The sequence below is a fragment of the Meleagris gallopavo genome, chromosome 13 (assembly GCF_000146605.3).
Source record: "Meleagris gallopavo isolate NT-WF06-2002-E0010 breed Aviagen turkey brand Nicholas breeding stock chromosome 13, Turkey_5.1, whole genome shotgun sequence".
Classification (NCBI taxonomy): domain Eukaryota; kingdom Metazoa; phylum Chordata; class Aves; order Galliformes; family Phasianidae; genus Meleagris; species Meleagris gallopavo.
In genome coordinates this window covers 18,109,207-18,129,358 of record NC_015023.2, presented here as the reverse complement: position 1 = coordinate 18,129,358, position 20,152 = coordinate 18,109,207, and the positions used below count along the sequence as shown (strand labels likewise).

At 54.8% G+C, this 20,152-nt stretch overlaps 1 protein-coding gene across 1 annotated transcript; it reads right to left on the bottom strand.

The window, feature by feature from the left end:
* Nucleotides 1-4,594: 4,594 nt before the first annotated feature.
* ZNF469 (zinc finger protein 469) lies at nucleotides 4,595-20,140 on the bottom strand. Its single transcript, XM_031555464.1, has one exon. The coding sequence runs from the start codon at nucleotides 18,097-18,099 to the stop codon at nucleotides 5,944-5,946; it is 12,156 nt and encodes a 4,051-aa protein (XP_031411324.1). The 5' UTR covers nucleotides 18,100-20,140; the 3' UTR covers nucleotides 4,595-5,943.
* Between the last annotated feature and the right edge of the window lie 12 nt (nucleotides 20,141-20,152).

The window sequence follows — 20,152 nt, the reverse complement described above, 5'->3', positions numbered from 1 at the left end:
AAACCCAAGCCCTTGGAAACTGCAGGACCCCTCGAGTGGGATGGAACAGCATGGCATGGAACAGTATGGCACTACTATCATGTCCTCCCCACCTCTCCCCACGTGTATGGTGTGTCTATTTTCTTTTTTCTTTTCTTTTTCCTTCTCTCTCTTCTTTTTTTTCTTCCTCACTATCTATTTTTTTCTCCTTCTTTTTAAAGGGGTTTTTAATTAACTTCCTGTTTCAATGGTGGGATAATGAGTTTTAAGCAGCACATGATTCCAGTAAAGAGGTCAAGCCGGCAGTGAGGATGTCAAAAGAAATTAAGCTAGGAATTAAGAAGAGTTCCAGGGGAAAAAATGGAACCATTGAGGGCGGAGATGCTGCGGAGCTCCCTGCCCTGCTCTCCATCCGGTCCCTAAACGTCCCACACCGTTTTTCACCTCATTTGGCCCCGAACTGCAGCTTTCCTGGAGACCATCAAAGCGCTGGGCACGTGGCTGTGTCCAGTGCCCTTTAATACTCTGCCACGGTTCATGTATGTCTATGTAGGGCCCCGAGGGCTGCCTGTCCCCTGCCCTATGGGGTTGGCAGCGAATGAGGCTGGGAGGCCACCCGTGGGGGTCCACGTGGTGTTTTGGGATCAGGGTGATGGGGACACCGGTGGCACATATCCACAGCATCTTCCATCCTCCCTGGGAGACAGCTAGAAGCCTTTAATTAAACACAACACAAATGCATGTGTGGACCTGGGGAGGCTGTAGGCCAAGTTTCCTCCCCTGGTGTGCCATCCTGGCTGGGAGACACTGACTTCTCCTGTCTCTTTGTACTACGGCAATCAGCACAGTGTCCCACAGAGCTCCCTGGGGACAGACCTCCCTGCGTGGGTGCCCTGAACACCTTCCAGGCTGTGTGGCTGCACCTCACCCTGCAAGAATCCCCCAAACCTGGAAGGAGCACACAGCACCGAGGGGGGTGAGGGGGGGAGGGAAGGGAACGTGTTGCAGTCCTTCCCTTTGCGCATTCCTTGCCAGTGTCCTTTTAATTAGCTTTTTGGCACCCACCCAAACCCTATAAGATCCCCCCAGGTCTCAGAATTTGCAGTTGCTTCAGATCAGATCTTTTGGTGCAGGAGCATCCCCGGTCATGCTGTGTGTCCCACCCCATTGCGTTGGGTGTCCCTGCGTGGGGACACCTCCTCGTGGGTGTGGGTGACAGCAGCTGCACCTCCTCTTGGATTTTTTCTCCCCCTCCATCCCGTTGTGTTTGCTGAGCGATTGTTACAGGGTAACAGAATAAATAGCGTGTTTTCCCGAGGAGTGAATTACATGCCTGCAGAGCAGAGATAATGCACAAGCAGCCGTTTCCCCCATTGTGAGCGAGGTGACATCTTTTTATGGAGCTGTGTACATTTGTATTAGTGCCAATTAATCTGGGGTGATATTATTAGAGAGGATGTGTCGGCAGAGGAATGTAAATGGAAAAAGCTCGGGCGCTGGCTCGGCCATATTTCATGGGTAACATGCTGGGTGCACCCAAGAGGTGCTGGGTGCCCATGGGGACCACAGCTGTGCCGGTCAGTGGCATAGAGGGCCTCTGGTGGGGCTGTAGGAATGGAATGGCTGCAAAAGTCTGTGGTTTTTTTTGGTGTCTTTTGGTCTGAAAGGTGGAATTGCATCCAGGGTGCCCTGCAGTTCTGGGTGCTGGGCAGGCCCTGCCACCTACCGGTGCTCACAGCCCTCCCCAGTGCCACCTGTCACCTCTGTGCTGAGCTGTGGTGGCCTGGGCTTCGAAGGGACGGTGCAGATTGCTCCTAGGTGATGGACAATATACAGACAGACTCCCACCCCATGCCCTGAATTCAAGGGGTTTGGGATCAGACCGTACGGGTCCCTTCCAACTGGGGATGTTCTGTGATTCTGTGATTTCTTGGTGTATTTTCTTTCTTCTTCTTTTTCCCATCCTGCTGTCTGCTTTGGGGATGATGCTACAGCACTGAAATGGACTGATAACCCCATCCCTGGGGCTGTGGCAGGATCCCCTTCCCCTACCCCTCCACTGAACACCCACCCCAGCCTAGGGTTTCCCTTCCCCATTCCATGCTTGTCCTTAAATCTGCACCTCAATGGAGCATCACATCCCCATCCTGCTTGCATTCAGATGTGCAGGTTGGACACCTGAGGCTGCGGGTGCATGAGGTCCCTGGCAAGGAGAGGGTAGTGAGACAGGATTTAAATTATTGCTGTGCAAGGAACAGCCGGATTTGACTCAAGCAACAAAAATATCTCTAGCCGTGGCAGCAGTGTGACAACCATGGCGGATCCTGTTATCCACCAGGCGTAGTGGTGAGGCTTAAAGGACCTGCAGTGCAGGAACTTGGTTGCGTGGCTTCAGGAAAGGCAGCTGGATCTGGGGGGCTCTGAGAAGAAAGAAAATGTGGGCTGGGAGCAAGAAGGCAGGAAATATCCAAATGTGATGGGAACTCTGGTTTCAGACTGGGGCTGGTGGCAGGGCTGTGCACATTGCTGCAGGGTGCTGTGCAGCATCCCAGGGGTACATTGCTGTGGTAGCAAGGAGCATCTCACGCCACCCCATGCTGGGCCATGCCATGCCTTCTAATCCCAACCCATCACTTCCTCCCTTGCTGGAATCGTGCTGTCAGGGGCCTTTGCAATCAGTCAACTGTACAACATGCCAGCAGTGCATGGATAATGCAGCACTCAGCAAACTACAGGGCTTGGGAGCTGATGGACGTCCCTCAGGAGGGATGAAAGGAAGAATTCAGTGCTCCAGTGGTGTCTGTAGGAGCATGAAGTGCTGCAGGGAGGATGTTTGGGGCTCCGGCAGCGAATGGGGGAGCAGTGCATGCAGGAATAAGGACAGAGCAGCTCCTGCACAACATCCCTACACTTGCCTGCAGCTAACCTGTTGCTCTCAGTGGGATTTTGCCATGGTGTCAAGCTGGAGGTGTGGGAGAGCTGCAGCAGCAAAGCAGAGTGAAATGCTCTTACTTAGGGCTGCAGCCCCGGTGAAATATAGGAGTGAGAAAACATAAAAGTCCCATTTCCAACTCCATAATATTTCCTGCCAAAACAGTAAAATGTGCCGCTTTAAATTTTCTGCAAAATTCTTTTGAGGTTATTTTTTCCCCTAAATTAAGCCATACTAATTATTTTCTGCCTCTTTATCTCCACTCTGCAACACACCAGGAGGGTGCGGGCGGTGAGCATTTTAAGCCTCCATAAACAAAAGAGTAGTTTGGAAAATAATTCTATCAATTAATCAAATTAATCCTGCAGTTTTAGTTACAAGCCCCAAGTGGCAAGGATTCCAGCCCGCGGTTATGAGCTATCTCTCATTGACAGCGTTTAAATGTTATGATTGCAACAGTAATTAAAGAACGCAATACGCCCGGCTTTGTGTCAGCCTCCCACCTCCAGACCTCAGCGCTGTGCAGCAGAGGTCGTCTCGAGGACAGTTTGGGGATGAACAAATGGGGCAGCTTTCCCCACCTGGTCCTGATCCCTCCAGTACGGTGACACTGCCAATGGGTGAGTGGAGTCCCTGTCCCTCGAGGAGTTCCGGAGCTGTGGAGATGTGGCACATGGGGACATGGTGTGTGGGCATGGTGGGATTGGAGTTGGACTTGGTGAGCATAGAGCTCTTCTCCAACCTTAATGACTCCATGGTTGGACTTGGTGATTGTAGAGCTCTTCTCCAACCTTAATGACTCAGTGGTTGGGCTTGGTGATTGTAGAGCTCTTCTCCAACCTTAATGACTCTATGCCTTCTATGAAAGGCAAGGGGAATATGGAAAATACTGGAGGTGTCTTGCAGATGCCACTTGGATGTCCCCGTGGTGGGGACCAGGGCATGAGGATGCTGGGGATGGGCACGTCTATCGCTCAGCCAAGAGCATTAAAGATATGGCAAAGCTGATCACTTTCTAATGGAGTCCATAGCAAGTGGGTTGGGTTTGGGGAGCAGCTTTGGAAAATGGGCATCAGAAAATGGAAATTAAATTCTACTGGGGCAAAATAAATGCTTTCGCTGAGCATGCATCTGCAGAAGTGCTTCAAAATGCAAAATGCAGCCAAGCGTCTTGCTGCAGATGTGTTGGAAGATGCAGGAGCTGCATGCCTGTGCAAATTATTGCAATGCGACGGAGGGGGCACCGAGTCCTTCTGCAGCTGCTTTGCATGAGACAACACCAAAGCATGCAGAACATCAGCCTCTGAAACTGATCGTGTTGTGGTTGGGCTAGGAATGGGGCTGAGAGTGGGGCAGGCACAGCTGGGGAGAAAGAGCCCACAAACGTCACACAGACAGGGAATTTCTGTGAAAATATTGGAATATATTTGAAAAGATTAATCACGTATGATTTTACAGTACCACCCCATATTTTCATCTCATAGTTTATTTAACAATATTAAAGAGGCACTTTAAAAGCACACATACAACATCATAAAACGGCGTTTCCTGCTCTCTCTCTGCTTCTGACAAAATATCAAAATAAAAACTTCTGACATAACACATTGCACCCAAGGTAAATTACCTACAATATTTTTATACAATACAAAGAATTGTAAAGATACATATTAACAGAATAAAGCCTCTTTTTTTCTTTTTCTTTTTTTTTTTAAATCTGAAACAAAACAAAACAAAACAAAATTGCAGGACAGACGCAAAGTACTCTGACTGTTCATATCACATCAGTGCATTACTTCACCTCCTTGACTTGGGAGCGTTTCAATAGTATTTAGTTATCTTCCATGTCCTCGTGTGCACCTGAGATTTCTTTCTGGTTCGAAAGTTCGGTTGTATAACGTGCTCGTTGGGCGTAACCTTCGCGACACTACGGAGTACCAGCATACAGGATTGTCCCTAACGTTTGATTTTCCTGCCTTGTTTTCTCTTCCAGGTAACGGCTGCTTCTTAACGGTTCTCCTTTCTTTCTCGATCAAGGAAGTCTGTATTCACATTACAAAAGAAGAATAGCACCAGTAACTGCATAGTACAAGCGGATACCTACAGAGCCACTAACTCAATACAGTAAGATAGGGTAGAAGTGATACCGTTGAGGGCACTCGGGTAGTACCGTTGCGGTGCGGTAAATTGGCACAGTTTTGTCGTTGCGCAAAAAAAAAACCAAACAAAAACAACCCCACACGAACAACAACAAAAAATAATAAAAATCTCCGAGCCTTTCCCCTCCTTCCCCCCCCCAAAAAAAATAAACAAAAAACAAGAGTTTGTCACAAGTGTCAAGGTGCAGTGTGCCGGCAGCTCTCCTCCGTGCGCATCGTCTACAGTGGTCAAAGAGCGGCAGCGACGGCGGCAGCGCTCGGACAGCCCCGGCGCCTTTGGGGTTCTCCTGACGGCGTAGAAACCAATTCCCAGGGATGGCTGTCAAAATATGGGATGCTTGATGCTTAATTTAATTATTTTAATTGTATCAGCTCTTAGGGCAGCTCCCAATTAAATGAATTGTACGGGATTATTTGTGCAAAATCTTCACCAAAAAAAAAAAAAATTTGCTTTCTACAGTGTACTGCACCTCATGAATAAGACGTCTACGGAATGAAGTTCATCTCTTCAAGTACTTTGTACAAAGATAACACAGACACAGTCTCAAAAGGGTCTGAGATTTGCAAGTATCCTTATAACCTCAGCACTTCTGCAATAAAGAAATTGCTCTTCACGATTCAGTCTGCCCAAAGCGATTACAATTTCAGTTCATGAAAATCATCAGCAACATCAAAGTTCTAGCATTTGCATGATAAATCAGGTGAATTAAAGTAGATTAGTAGACACAAAGCAAACTATTTCACAGAGGCTGCAGTGCAAGTTCATTTAAGCTAGACAGAAAAATCATGCTACACAAACGAATTTAATGCTTTGATAATTTTTCCCTTGCAAACCCCATGAAAGCAGCTGCGGATCACCATAAGTCATTCCATAAATTACTCTGAAGTATCTCTTCTTAAAGGAATCTTAAAGCTGGTTAATTTTTGCCCGAAGAGCTGGCTGAGCAGGTTGTTCTGGGACTCGGCGGTGCGGAAGCTGGCCGGCCCGGCGGGCCTGGTGCCACGTGCGGGCCGCGGGCCGTGCAGTGAGCCGCGTGGGGTCTGCACCGCACCTTTGGCCAGCACCTGCTGGAGGCTCTTCCCCAAAATGGCCTTCCTCCGCCGCACATCCCCGTTGGCGTGCCGCACCTCCCCCTTCTTCTGGCTGCAAGCATCCGGCACCGTTTTCTTCGGCTGGGAGCCCGCTCTGGGCCTGGGCAGCAGCTTGTTGCAGTGGGTGTCCCTCCGCCCAGGGGACAAGGCTGGGCCTTCGCCGTTGCTCCAGTCATTGCGTTTGAGCTCACCAGAGCCCTCGCTCCTGGACAGACCCGGCGTCCGCATTTTCTTCTTTTTGCCGTCCCCCTCCATGTTCTCCCGGGAGCCGGCGCTGCCCCGGTGGCTGAGAGATTTGTGCTCTTTCCGCCTCTTGGGGTGAAGCTTGGCTGTGTTGTTGGCTGCCTCTCCCCGGGCTTGGTGGCCTGTGGACCTGCCGGGGTTGCCACCGTGGTCCTTGGGAGTCGTGCTGATGTCCTTAGTGCTGGCCTCGGGCGCGGGTTTGTCCTTCACCACGCCACCTTGCTGGCCCTCCTCAGCAGCAGCCTCCTCACCCGCGGTCTTCTTCTGCGGGGCCGAATCTTTGGCAGCTCTGTTCAGTGCAGGTGACGCCGTCTTGTCCTTCAGGGGCAGGGGGTGATGAGCAGACCCTGGAGAAGTGGCTTTGGGTGCTCCTTCCCAAGAGGAGGCCTCACTGAGGTTGCCCCACAGCATCCTGTGGGTCTCCTTAGCTGGTGGAGCCTCTGCCCGTGGGGAAGGAATTTCTGAGACCTTCTTGGCAAGCTGGAGAAACGGGATCCCATCCATGGCATCCGTGGCAGCATCAGGATTTTCCAAAAGTCCTGCTATGTATTCGTCTTTGTTGCCTATGCTTGTTCGTTTAGGAGTATCGGTATAGCCACATTTCTCGGTGAGGTGTGGAGGAGACAGCTTTTGGTCTGTGGCTTGGCTGCAAGCTAACCCAGCAAGATCAATGCCAAACTCAGGTGAGTCCAAGAAAGGAAGTGGTTTCCCATCAAACGCTCCTTTCTCCAGCTCCTCAATGGACAGGGCAGCGATATGACTGAGCTCTGGGCCACTCGTCGCAGCCTGTGGCAAAGATGGGGAGAGGCAGGGGGGTGGAGGCAGGGTGTCAAACTGAGATTTCTCCATCTCTGCCAGCAGGTCAGAGAAGTCACCCACCAGCTCTTCTGTTTTCACCGAGGTCTGCGGCAGAGGCACCGTTGGGTCTCTGGAGGCCGTAGAGAAGGAGGCAGGAGGAGGCTGCAAGTTGGGGCCAGCTGGAGACTCCACCAGCTGCAGGTCACCGGTGTGGTTGAGATGAGCGGGTGAGCTGCTGTGGTGAGCAACCTTCCTCCTCTTGCTCGGTGGCACAGCCTCCCGAAGAGAGATATCCTCCCTGCCCTTCTCTCTGCGCTCTCTAGAGACACTGCTGGGCCTCATGACCCCTCTGAATTTAAAAGTCTTGCTGCTTCCCACTAGGTGCTTCTCCATGTGCCGGTCGTACTGCTCCTTCTTAGAGAAGGTGTAGTTGCACATGCTGCATATGAAGGACTTCTTGATAACGTGCATGACGTCTGCACAGAGCTCGCAGGCATACAGCGTGGTGTGCTTGATCTCCTGCTCCTCCACAATCCCGTGCTCCTGGCTGAGGTGGTTTCGAAGCTCTTTGGTCTCCTGGTAGAACATGGGGCATTTGTGGCACAAGTAAATCTTCTGCAAACTGTGCACCACCAAGTGCCGCTGGAGTTTAAAGGGTTTGGGAAACTGCTTGCCACAGTGATGGCAGTCCCTAGAAGGATCCTTGCAGTCTGGGTGCATGGGGACAGATTTTGGAGTGCCTTCACTTTTTGATGTACGCTCTGGAGAAGGGCTGGCAGAAGCTTTGGAGGAGCTGGGTGCAGCTGGCTTCACTTTGATGCTGCTTTCTAAGGGCTCTTTCATCGCCTTGGCCTCCTGCTCAAGGGGTAGCTCCCTAGGGCTCCTGCTCTCTCTGCTCACTCCATGCTTGCAGCTGGAGTCAGCATGCCGGGATGACCTGCTGGGTTTCCGACACATGATGGTGTTGAGGAAATGGGTGACAGCATCGCTGTCCTCACTGAAGCAAGATGGTAGGCCCATCACGGACTTCTGCGCTTGCCCTTTGCGAGCAAACTGTGTGGCATGCTCTCGAAGGTGCTCATTGTACATCCAAACGTCGGAAATCTCCTTCAGGCACATCCCACAAGCCCACAGGCCTGCCTTGTTCTTGGCATGCTTCTCCTTCAGGTGGTCCCTCAGCTGTTCCCGGGAGCTGAACTTGCGCTGGACGCACATGTAGCAGGTGGGTGGTGGGGATGGGTTGTGGGTTAGCTTGTGGAAGTCCAGCTCTCCTAGTGTCAGGAACCACTGGAAGCAGACCTTGCATTTGTACTGCTTGTCTTTGGTCTTGATGGTGATGTCACCACGGTTTTTGCTCAGCTTCCCATCTTCTAGCTTACTCCTGCTATGCTTGCTGTGCTGGCCTGGCTTTGGCTTGAAACTCATGGTGCTACTGTCCCCAGAAGGATCTTCACAAGGGCCGAAGAAGCACACATCTCTCATTTTAAACTTTGCATTCAGCCTCCCAATGTCAATTGTGTGGAATTCAGGAGAGCCTGAATCTTCGGTCACCCTGCCATTGTAGGGTTCCTCCACTAGGTTGGGTGGTTCGGAGCTCATTTCTCCAAGTGAGTGCTCGCTCTCAAGGCCCATTGGGGCCTCAAACATCTCAGCAGACAGGCTTTCGTCCTCCTTCTCTAGACTGCCCCAGATGTTCATGCTGCGGTCATTGTCTATTTGGCTGTTTTCGCACAAGAAGTTTAGCATGTTGTCCTCCAAGTCAATGACCTCCTTCTCTTGGTCGATCTTCTCACCGTCTGACCTCAACAAAACACTTTTAGATTCGCTAGGAACATCGTCTCCATTCTTTGCCTTGTTGCCATGACACATGTTGAGCGTTAAGGCATCATCAATGGAGATGGTCTCATATTCACAAGGGTCCTCCCTGGTGACGCAGAAGGAGCTGGTGTTGCTGAGGTTAGATGCTACTTGGATGGTGAAGAGGTCGATGGCACCTGCTGGCTGGAGGTTTGCCTCGCTGGAGGGCTTGGGTTTCTTGCTGCGCTTCCCGTAGACCCGGGTGCACTTCCTCCTGATGAACTGGTCATCCCTGGGGAACAGCTGGGAGAACGTGGAGTCTTCATCCAGTGAGTGCTCCCTGCTTGGTGGAAGCTCTGCCTTTGCCCAGTGCTTTGGCTCTGCAGATGTGGGGCTGGCTGCTGGCATGGGCTGCAGGGCATTGTGCCTGGGGGACATCTGGGAGCCTTCCAGATCATACGTCTCCAGCAGTGGGACCCCATGGGAAGGAGATGGAGGACTCTGTGGAGCACTGCTCCAGTTCCTGTTGCCGCTGCCTCCAAAACCGTCTCGTGTCTCAGTGTCCATCTTTTCCCTGCTGTTGGCATTGTGATGCTGCTCTTTGCCTACCTTGCCCAATCCCTCCCCGACTTGCTTTGCCAACCCACTAACCCACATATTGCAAGCCTGCATGCTACTTTCTACTTGACCTGGATCTTCCATCTCCTCAGGACAGGCAGCTGTGCCTGTTGTTGGCTCCCTGCTGGCCATCTCCTTTGAAGACACTGTGCCATCACCAGGATCCTCTGCGAGCTCAGCTGCACACGGAGATTGTTTTGTGTTCTGAGGGTGCTGGGATGAGTTGGGCCTGTTTTGTTCCTCTGTAGAGATGCAACCACCAGGCTCATGCAAGCCCTCCATGACATTGGGCAGGCTGGAGCTGAGGAGAGCAGGGGGAGGACCCGAATTCTCCTCCAGCTCACATAGACCATCAGGCTTGTGTCTGCTGGCAAATGCCTTTGCTTTCCTTCGTCTCACTTTCCTGTTCAGCTTCTTCTCTGAATTGCCATTTATCCCTTCGAGATCTTTGCTTTGACTCCTTCTGCCCTTTTCCCCCTTCCTGCCCTGCCTGCCCAGGTCCAGCTTCTCAGCTGACACCTCCCCTGCTGCCCTTGCCTCCATGCACTGTTCCTTTGCCTCCATCTCCCGGTGCAGAAAGCGTGTGTGGTGCAGCTCCTGCGACATCTCCAATGATCTCGCACTCAGGTCACTCAGCACTCTGCTGACCACCTCCTGCATCTGTGCGCCAGCCTCTTTCTCCAATCCGGTGCATATTTTCTTGGGGACGTGCTCAACCACTTCAGTTGGTGTCTGGGAGTTGCAGGTTTTCTCTGTGACCATCTTCAGGCTCTTCCTGGGGACTTTCTGGGCTGCTGCTTTTGATGTCCGGTCTGCAGAGATCAGGGCAGACCTAGGAGTTTTGTTGGCCTGCAGCACGCTGCTGTTCCTCACGTGGTGCTTGACAGCTTTGTGCCTGGTCAGGCCGGGCTTGGAGCGGAAAGAGGCTGAGCAGATGTCACAGATGACCTGGAGCACACCGGGGTTCTTTTCTTTATGGGGTTCATGCTGGGAAGGTTTTGGAGTACTGGGACATGTGTTGTTCTCTCCTTGGTCTGCGTTATTCAGCGAGCAACTCGCAGCTTCTCTGCCATGCTCAGCCTTGTGGCTTTTGGGATTCTCACCTTTTAAACTCTTTTCTCCGTTCTCTGTGATTTTGGAGAGATCACCAGTTTCCACCTCTGCTGTGTCTGAGTGGTGGTCATTGAGTACGGTGGGACCAAGATCTCCAGTCCTTTTAAAACCTCTACAGACAGCAGTTGGCACCTGCAGAGCAACAAAACAAGTGGACACAGCCTCTGGGTCATTTTGGTGCTTACTACCATCACTGGAGCAGTTCTCAAACTTTTTCTCTTGATTTAGGTCTACCTCTTTGTCTGTGATCAGCAGCAGATCTGCCGTGGGCTGGGTTGGGTAGTTTGTGGTTTTTGGAGGTATAGAGCTAATGACCATATCTGGGATAGCACACACTTGGTTTTGTTTAGAAGAAGAGCCCGGCAGCACGTCACCAGCACTCTCAGGTCCTTCTTTCCCAACACCTTGAGATGGTGAGCAAGGAGCAGAGCGCGGCTCAGAGGGGCCCTCCATTCCCCAAGCATTCTTCTCTTCTAAGATCTGGCTGCCAATGCTGGGTGAGCCTTCTCCGTCAGTTCCACTGCTCTGCAAGTACTCGGGGTGGGAAGAATTCATCAGCAAGGGCTGGTTGGCCAGAGCTTCATCTGCGTAATGACAGCTGAGGGGCTTTTTCTTGCTGTTCCCATCTCTGGGGAGCTTTGCATTTACCGTGAAGGTTTTTGAGTCTTGCGGCAAGGTGGAATGCACCTGGAGCTCACCAGAGGGACCGAGTGTGTCAGTAGGGCTGTTGGGAGCACTGCCTGCTCCCACGTGCTTGCTTTGTACAGATCCTGACACCTGCACATCAGCTCCTTCGCACCACACTCCACATTCAGTCTCGTTCGTCCCCAGCATCTCTGCAGCAGTAGTGCCCTGCGTTTCGTTCTCTGGCACATTATGGCTTAAATGGGATTGCTCATGTTTTGTAAATGCCAAGGTCGCTTTGTTTTTATCTAGTTCCTGGTCTTCCATGAGCTGATCAGCTTTCTTCCCTTGCCCTGGCAGCAGGGTCACTGCTGTGCTTTTGAGTGGTGAGAGGTCATTGTGCTCTGGGGAAGCTCCATCTGCACGGATATTAATGTCATTCAGCTCCGTGTGCTCATTTGCTAAGTGCTGCAGATCTGCTACGTTATTTTGCAGCTCGGGGTCAGCAAATGTGGATAGTTTTTCACTGTAAGAGCCCACTGCACTGAACGACTCCAGCTGCTCGCGTGCACTGGGGAATAGTGCAGCATCTTTAGCAGGGGCAGCAATGCTCTCTGCATTGCCCACCACGGGGCCATCCTCTTCCCCTGGGGCAGAGCAGTATGTCTGATTTTCCCCATCATTGCTCTCCTCTTTCTGCTCTGGCTGGCCCTTGCTGGGGGCAGTGGGGTGGCCGGGAGCCAGCAGCACAGGGAAGCATGGCAGCAACATCTCCTCCTCATTGCTCTTCACTGTCCGTGCCACGAAGAGCTGGAGCTGCTGCAGCGGGTTGGTGTCCTGGGGGGTCTTTGGAGAGCTCTGATTGGGCAGGCTCAGCATGTCGAGCAATCGTGCCGTGTGCTTGCTGCCTCTATCTCCATGCCCAGGGGCCAGGAAGGCTGCAGGGCTCTTCCTCTCCTCTTCTTCTTCCAGCAATGCAGACGCACTGCTGTCCCCACTGAAATCCACAGCACTCTTCACCATTTTGGGTGCCTCAGACTTGCCAAAGGGCCTTTCTTCTGCATCTGGGACATCTTTGATGTGAGGCGAGAAGACAAGATCCGCAGCTGTGCCTGGATCTGCCTGAAGGCCTTGTTCAAGGTTATGGCTTGGAAGACTGGCATCGAACTTCTCCAGCTCTGCAGAGAGCTCCCCTGTTTTCCCAGGTGTGGGGAAGCTCTCAGCATCATGTGTGTGAGCCAGGGGTGGCAGGCTGTCCTTTCCAGCTTTGGTTACTTCCTGTGTCTTGGGGAACGTGGTGCTGGTGGCAGCAGGAGGGCTTTTTGCAATGGGGTCTGCAGGGTAGACGGGCACCTCATTTGCATCAGGTGTGCATGACTCGGGTGGACTTTTGGAGGAAGACTCATTTTCCTTCTTTCTGGGGTCACTTCCCTCCCCGCTCTTGATGGGACAAAATCCATCTGCAGGGGCCGGCGTACACATCCCAGCATCCAGCGAGACGAACCCCGCGGGTCTGCGCCAGGGCTCCCTGCCTCCCTCGTAGTCTCCACGTGCGACTGCTGGCTTCTCGCCCCCCAGCCTTTCCCCAGTGGCCATGAGGTTTGAGCTGCCCACGTCATCTGCCACAAAGAGCCCCCTCTGGTGGCCCATCCCTGGCTCTTCAGGTAGGGACGGGAAGTGGTCAGCCGGTCCCCGCAGGGCTGCGGCGGCGTGATGCTCACCTTTCTGCGGGGTGGTTGGCACCTCACTGCTCAGCTTGCTGGTTTGCAGCTGACTCTCCAGCTCTGTCACTAAGCGCTTGATCTCCAGCTCATCATCTGATATGTGGTTCATGAAAGCCACATTGTAATCTGTTATCCTGTCCGGCAGAGGCAGCTGGCTGGCGGGGATGTGTCCCTCTTCAGGGAATTTCTTGGCGAGTGGTTTGTCCACTGACAAGCCGTGGAAGGGAGCCATGTCTTCGGGCAGCATTGGAGCCACCTCTTCCATGAGGGACCAGTCCTTCTCTGGCATGAATGCCGAGAACGGCTGCTCAAAGGGCAGTGGCTTGCTGGGGTCACCTCCAGGGCAGGCAAATGCTGTCACGTAGCTGTCCTTGCTCGCAGGCACTGTCTCGTACAGCGGTGAATCGAACTCGGCCACTGGCAGCTCTCCAAAAATGGAAGAGGAATCGAAGCTGAGAGGGGAGGAGGCCTTAGTCTGCTGAGTCTCTGTGGTGTAGGGGGAGACGCTGGCGTGCTTCTGCTCGAAGGAACCAGCACTGATGTCCTCTTGGCATAAATACATACCCTCCATGTGCGAGGGTCCCAAGGGCGGTGGCTTTGAGAAGAGATTGGCATCGTAGTGAGCAGGAAGGCCTTTGGGATCAAAAAAAGCGTTGTCACTGCTGACGTATGGATCAGGCGCTTTGGCCAGCATCATTCCCACAGCATTGTCACTGACTGGGGCGGCCTGCACGGCATAGCCCTTCCCACTGTCACTGAGCCCGGGTGCCTCCCCAGCTGAGTAGGTGGCACTGGGGCTGGATCCATCCCCACCATGGGCTGGAGACATCAGCTCCTCTGCGTGGCGTTTGAGTGCATCACCTGTGTATGGGGCAAAGTGTTGCCTCTGGATGACCACTTCAGACCCGGGTGAGCCCTGAGCCTCAAAGGTAGGCTCCCTTGCCTCACCTGTGGGGTTTGCCGCTCCTTCAGGCTCTTCTGCCTCCTCCTTATGGGACAGTCTGATGGGGCTTCTTCCCAAGGTGGCTGTGCTTGGCAGCTGCCTCTCCTGGGTCTGTGGTAGCGGCTCCTCCTCTGCATCTCCTGCAGTGACAGCATCTGCTTTGGTACTTAAATGTGTTCTGGAGGCTGCCACCAAAGGCTTGGCTGAGCCTACCCGCCTGCTCCCTCGGGAAAAGTCCTCCTTGCTTTTCGGGCTCGTCTTTGGGCTCCTGTCCTCAGGATGGCTGAGTACAGCCGGCGGTGTCAGTGCCAGGCTGCCTGAGCACCTTGTCCCCTTCATGCCTGCCTTCTTGCTTTCTGGCTCACTGGGACCAGCCTTGGTGCAAGCACTGGTGCTGCGACTGCTGCCCATGGACGACTGGCTGCTGCGCCTGCAGGCTCTGCCAGAACCGTCCCCTTTCTTGACGGTCTCTGGACTGGAGAGCCTGCTGTGCTCTGGTGCCTCCCTTTTCCGGCGGCTTCTTCTCTGGCTGTAGCTCCAGGCTGGATCTTTCTCTTTGGCTCTCTCGCCTCTCGCGGGGCATTTCTTGCTGAAGCCATATTTGGCTCTCCCCATAAATGCTGCTCCCCGCTTTCTCCTCCCACGGAGCTTGCTGCACGCTGCTCCTTCCTCCTCCGAGTCGGAGATGTACTCATATTCCTGGAACCGGCCCTCCTGGGTGCCCGGTGCCGGCCTCCCAGCAACTGTGGGCAGCTTGCTGCTCTTCGTGTGCAGCTGGTGGAGCTTGTTCTTCTGCTGCACGATCTTGTGGATGAGCTCCTTGCTCCACGTCCCGCTGCGGGCCTTCCTCTTCTTCATCTCCTTCATGGAGAACCGAGGTGGCTTGGGGCTCTTGGAGGAAGCACCCTGAGGCTCCTGGTTGAGCTTCTTGGGCTGCTTTTGGCTGGAGGCTGGCCTGGAGGACGCTGGTGGAATGTTGTTCTTCCTGCCCGCCCTTGGTCTGGCTGTCTTCTCCTCCACCACTGGTTCAGTCTGCTCGGTCTCGCGGGCTGCCAGCCTTCGTGCCGGCCTCCTCTTGTGAGTGTGCTGCCTTCCCGCTCGCCTCTTTGCCTGCTCTTTGCCCCATTGGCCGTCTGCAGAGCAGTAACCATCCTTGGGTTGGCCCACCCCTTTCTCCTCTGTGGCCACATGCTTCATTTTGCTCTCTGAGGCCAGACCTTCCTTTACTCTGTGGGATGACACGCTGCCGGCAGCCTTCACAGCTGTTAGATCCTCATCGACGAAGACGTCTATGAAGCTGCTGTCAATCTCCGGGTTGTCTGACTGGTAGCCCAGGCCATTGAGAGCTTCAGTGATCAGGCTGTCCAGCTTGGCGTCGTCGATGTCCAGGTCGGAGGCGGTGAGTGGCAGCGAGCTGGCATTGAAGAGACCACCCTTCAGAGCATCCTCCTTGCCTTCACTCTTGCTTTCCCCATCCAACAGAAACTCCTCACCCTTGTTCAGCGCCAACAAATGGGTCTGGGGGTCTGGAGACAATGGCATGCTGGCGGGTGGCTTGGGGGGCTCAGGGGCTCGCCGTCCCTCTTTGGCCTCAGGGTGGGACGTGCAGAACTGGCGGTGCTCCAGGAAGGAGGCCAAGTTGCTGTAGTTCTGGTCACACTGCTTGCAGGTCAGTAGCACATCCAGTTGGTCCAGGCTGGCGCTGCTGAGCGAGCCGGCCAGCAGGTGATGGGATGTGTAGGGTGGTGGTGGAGGGGTGCCACCATCCAACTCCTCCAAGCAGCTTTTGGCCACCTCCACACCTGGTTTGTGAAAGGGGCTCTCCGGGGAGCACTTCAGGAGGTTGTCATCCTTTAGGGTGTCAGGAGGGTAGTGGAAGGGCTTGGCAGGGTCCTGGGGGTGGTAATGGAGAGAGGCTGAGCTCAGCACCTCGGAGGGGTGGAAGCTTTTGCTGCCCTCCTTTGGATGGCACGGGTGGTGGAAGAATGGTGAAGGGGCAAGCGCTGTAGGCATCTGGCCATCGTCAAAGCCAGGATTGAGCGGGCTGCTGGACATGGGGGAGAGCGAGGAGCAGGTGCTGCCACAGGTGGGATTGGGGGCGGGGGAAGGCAGCGGGGATTCACATGGGGAGGTGGCCACCAAGGCTGATGGTGGCAGGACCAGTGCTGAGCCCGATGAGCTTCTGGAGGCAGGAGGAGCAGGAGGCGGCCCTGCCTGGTTCATGCCATAGAAGAGGGCTTTGCTTCTCAAGTCGCAGCTGGGAGACCCTGGATCCTTGCCACTGTCAAAAGAAAAAGCACCCACAGAGGCAGGGTCCCCATGCTGTGTCCCAAGACTGTCTCCTGATAAGAGCTTTTTGCTGTGGTACCCCGAGGGGCTGCTGAGGGGGGGACCTTTGTGGGCTTTGCCACTGCCTGGCCACTCTGGGGTGGCGAGAGGGAAAGGGAGCTTCTGGCCAGGGATTGGTCTTGGCAGCTCCATCCTGTTGGGAGTGGGAACCGCAGGAGCGAGGTGTATCTGCTGCCAGGGCATCCTGGCATTTTTCTGCCTCTGTTGCCTCTGCTCAGGGCCAGGCTGGCACTCGAAGGAGAACTGGCTTCCAACAGGATTTGAATAAGGTGCTGAGTTCTGGTCCATGGGGGAAAACACCTTCGCGGCCCCTCCCCAGGCTTGCACGAGTCGGGGGTGGGTGGGTGCCGGGGGAGGAATGCCGGTCTCAAAAGGCACTGATCCCGTGCTACCTGCAGGGGGGCTGCAATAGGCTTTGCTCTGAAAGTGCACTTGGGAGAGATTGGGTGGCACGTTCCTTCGAAGAGGGCTGCTCTGCAGCAGCAGCCGTGGGCTGGGCACACTGTCCTTGGCTGAGGCTTGCCCCTTACCGACTGGCTTTGGCACGCTGGGCGTGTGTAAACTAGACGGAAAAACAGCTTGGTTTTCTTGGAAAGTGCTTGGGTTTTGGTCGATAGCACCAGAGGATGAGAGAGCACCACTGGGGTCGGTGGGATGCTCGCTCCTGCCCTTGTAGCACGGCAGTGGGCTGCGGTGTGGGGTGGGCAGCGGGGCCAGCAGCGGGGGCACACCGTACAGCCGTCCTGAGGGGCATGCACCCTCGAAGGGGCCAACACTTGGTGTCTCCTCCTGCCAGTCGCGGACAGACGATGAATGGAAGCTGAACGCTCCGTGAGCCGCTTGCCCAGTGGCAATGGCCACGTCCAAGTATTCAGCATCGCCACGGTACGGCTCCTTCCCCGCCTCGTGCAGCAGCTGGAAGGGGAACTGGTAGGGCAAAGTGCCCAGAGAGTGGCCGCCTGCTTTGCCACCCTCAGAGAAAGAGCTGGGCTTGACCCCATAGCTAGCACCTGCGAAGCTCTTCTCCGGAGAGGGCCACGCATTGGCCCCGTTCGCCTGAAACTCAAAGTAATGTAGCTGCCCATTGGTGCCGGGGCTCTTGAGGGGCACGCCGGGAGGGGGCTGTCCTTTGGGGCCGTGGGGCGGTGAGGTATAGTTGGCAGAGGTACGGCCGGCAGCCGCCTCGGGGAAGCAGCGGCCGAAGCTCAGCTCTTCCTCCTCGGGGACGCTGGGTGTGTGGAAGCGGTAATTGCCCGCTGCAGGAGCTCGGCCGGGGTCAGGTGCTTTCGGGGGGGTCACCTTCTGCTGGGGGTAGGCGATGCCTATGGTGGGGCTGGGGCGAGTGCTGGCGATGCTGAGGCGGTAGAGCTGGTGCTGGCCCCGTTCGCCCTTCCCTGCTCGCCGGCTGCGCTCACGGGTTCGGCCTTTGCCTGGAGGGGACTGGGAGCCGCCCTTGATTCCACCCCAACCGCTCTCACCCGCAAACTTGGGGTTGTTGTGGAGGGATCTGAAGTCGATCTTCCCCGCTTGCTGCGGCCGGATCACGGCTTCCCGTTGGCTGTGGGGCTCCTTGTCCTTGGTGGAGGTGAATGAGGACGTCCCCTCGGTGCCACCGAGCCCTCTGCCATCCTTCTCGCCGCAGCCTTCGAAGCCAAAGTCCTTGTCCTGCTCTTTGGGGCCAGCCTCGTTCTTCTCACTGATGTTGTACGCATGCTGGGTCTCTCCAGTCATGGTACCCAGGGAGGGGCTACGCAGCCCCACACGCCCGTCCTGCTGCTGCCTCCTGTCCGCCCGTCATGGCACGGTGCTGTGGGGCCGGGCGCAGGGATGGGCACCGTGCACTGTGGACTGCCAGGCACCAGCAGGGTGCTGCCACATCCTTCAACCCGGACCTGCGGGAAGGAGGAGAAACAGCGTGGAGTGGGAAATGGGTGCAAGGCAGTGCCCCTTCCCTTTGCACTTTGAGCAGTGAAACCCCGCGAGCACCCCCGGGCTGAAACTTTTTGTGCTTCAAAGGATGCCCGGACTAGTTCACCTTCACAAGAGCTGCTGAGCCAGGCACTTTTTCCTCCCTTGGAAGCTATTTCTGTTCACTTCTTAGCAACATAGGCAGAAAAAGATGACAGAAGAGCTCCACCTACGGATTACCAGGGAGGGCTGACAGCAGGGCTGGGAGAGACATCCCAAAAGGGGCTCTGGATTTTGGGGTATGGCCACACTTAGAGCCGGGCAGGGCATGCAGCAAAAGGCTTCTGCAGGCCTCAGTCCCCTTTTTGCATCACTCCCCCAAGAAACACTACACACTGTGCCAAATGCTGCTCTGCAATGTGAGGAGAAGAGGCATTCCAAAAACCAGTCTGTCAAATTCGTTCCCTATTTAAAATACCCCTTTGGTGTCTGCAAGCAGCAATGCTGCAGGGAGCGAAGCCCCATTACAGCCCCGAGCAGGGGAGGGAGCACTGGGGCAGCAAATAAGGGTCAGGTGCAGCTCATTAGATTTGTGCCGATTGCAGATCCCATGCATGGGATGAGAGATACCTCTGCGTCCCCCTGCAGCCCTTTCTGGGATGATGCAAGAAGGGAAAAGCAAAGCAGGAGGACAGATTTTCATTCCCCAAAGTGAAACAAGCCCCGACCCGATGGGGCCGACCCCTGTGGCGGTGGCTCTGCCACTGGCCAAAGCCAACACAGCACAGCGGCACGCGGGGCTCCAGCGGGCAGACAATGCCCCCTTATGCTGTGCCGTGCTGCAATGGCACAGCTTGTTTACTGCTGTTTAACTTTGCAAAGGCTCCTGGCCAAGATAAAATAACCAAGGCCAGCGTGAGCTCCGTTATCACAGTCGCGCTCTTTCAGCCACATAAAGGGGCTATTTTTTGGGAGGAAAGACTCAGTTGTGTGTCCCGAAAGCTGCGGCGCTGGCATGGCGAGGGCTGGGGCTGCTGTTGTGTTAGTGCTGAGCGCCAGGAGAAACAAACACAGTGCTGGCAGCGGGAGCTGTGGCAAAGTGGAGCTGGTGGCACGCAGGAGCGTGCTGGAGAGCCGCGGGCGCTGGCACAGCAATGCACGGCAGTGCTGGCAGAGCCTGGGCATGGATGGGTTGAGCTCAGCCCATAGGTGGTGCTTGGGAATAAAGGATTTGCTCCCCAAGACCCTGGCTGAATGGGACAAAGCATTCAGGGAGCCCAACTCCGATGGCAGTGCCCCCCTGTGCCCTTTGGTTGCACAGGAGCCCGGGGAGCAGCACGGGGCAGGGATCTGGGGCTGCTCTGTTCCAGGCAGGTACTGCTGCCAGCCGTGGGATATGCATAAGGAGGGCTGGTTGCTTTAACTTAAAGCAATAATCCTTTACTGCAGGATTTATGGATCGAGCATAGACATAGCTGGATGGGAAACACAGAATAAAATGCAAATAAGGTCCACTGCCTCTTATATCATTATGGAAGTGACTCTAAGCCTGCTCCTTTGCCTGGCTCTGCTGTGACAATGTGACTAGCTTGGTCTGCACAGCATGGAAGTGCCACACAGGGTACGTGGCACATGGCAGAGAGCCCGGTCCCCAGGTGTGCAAGCAGTGCTCCACCATGGAAGCATCCATCCTACCACCCCTGTAGCTCTGTCACTGCACACATCCATCCCTGTGTCATCCCCGCTCCTGGCAGCTTCTGCTCTCCTAGAGGGAAAGCTGTGAATCCTAGCAGTGGGATGCAGCGTGGGGATAGAGGTGGCCACCAAATCCCCACTGCAGCAAGGCAGCTTCTGGGAAATGTTAAAAAAGCCCAAA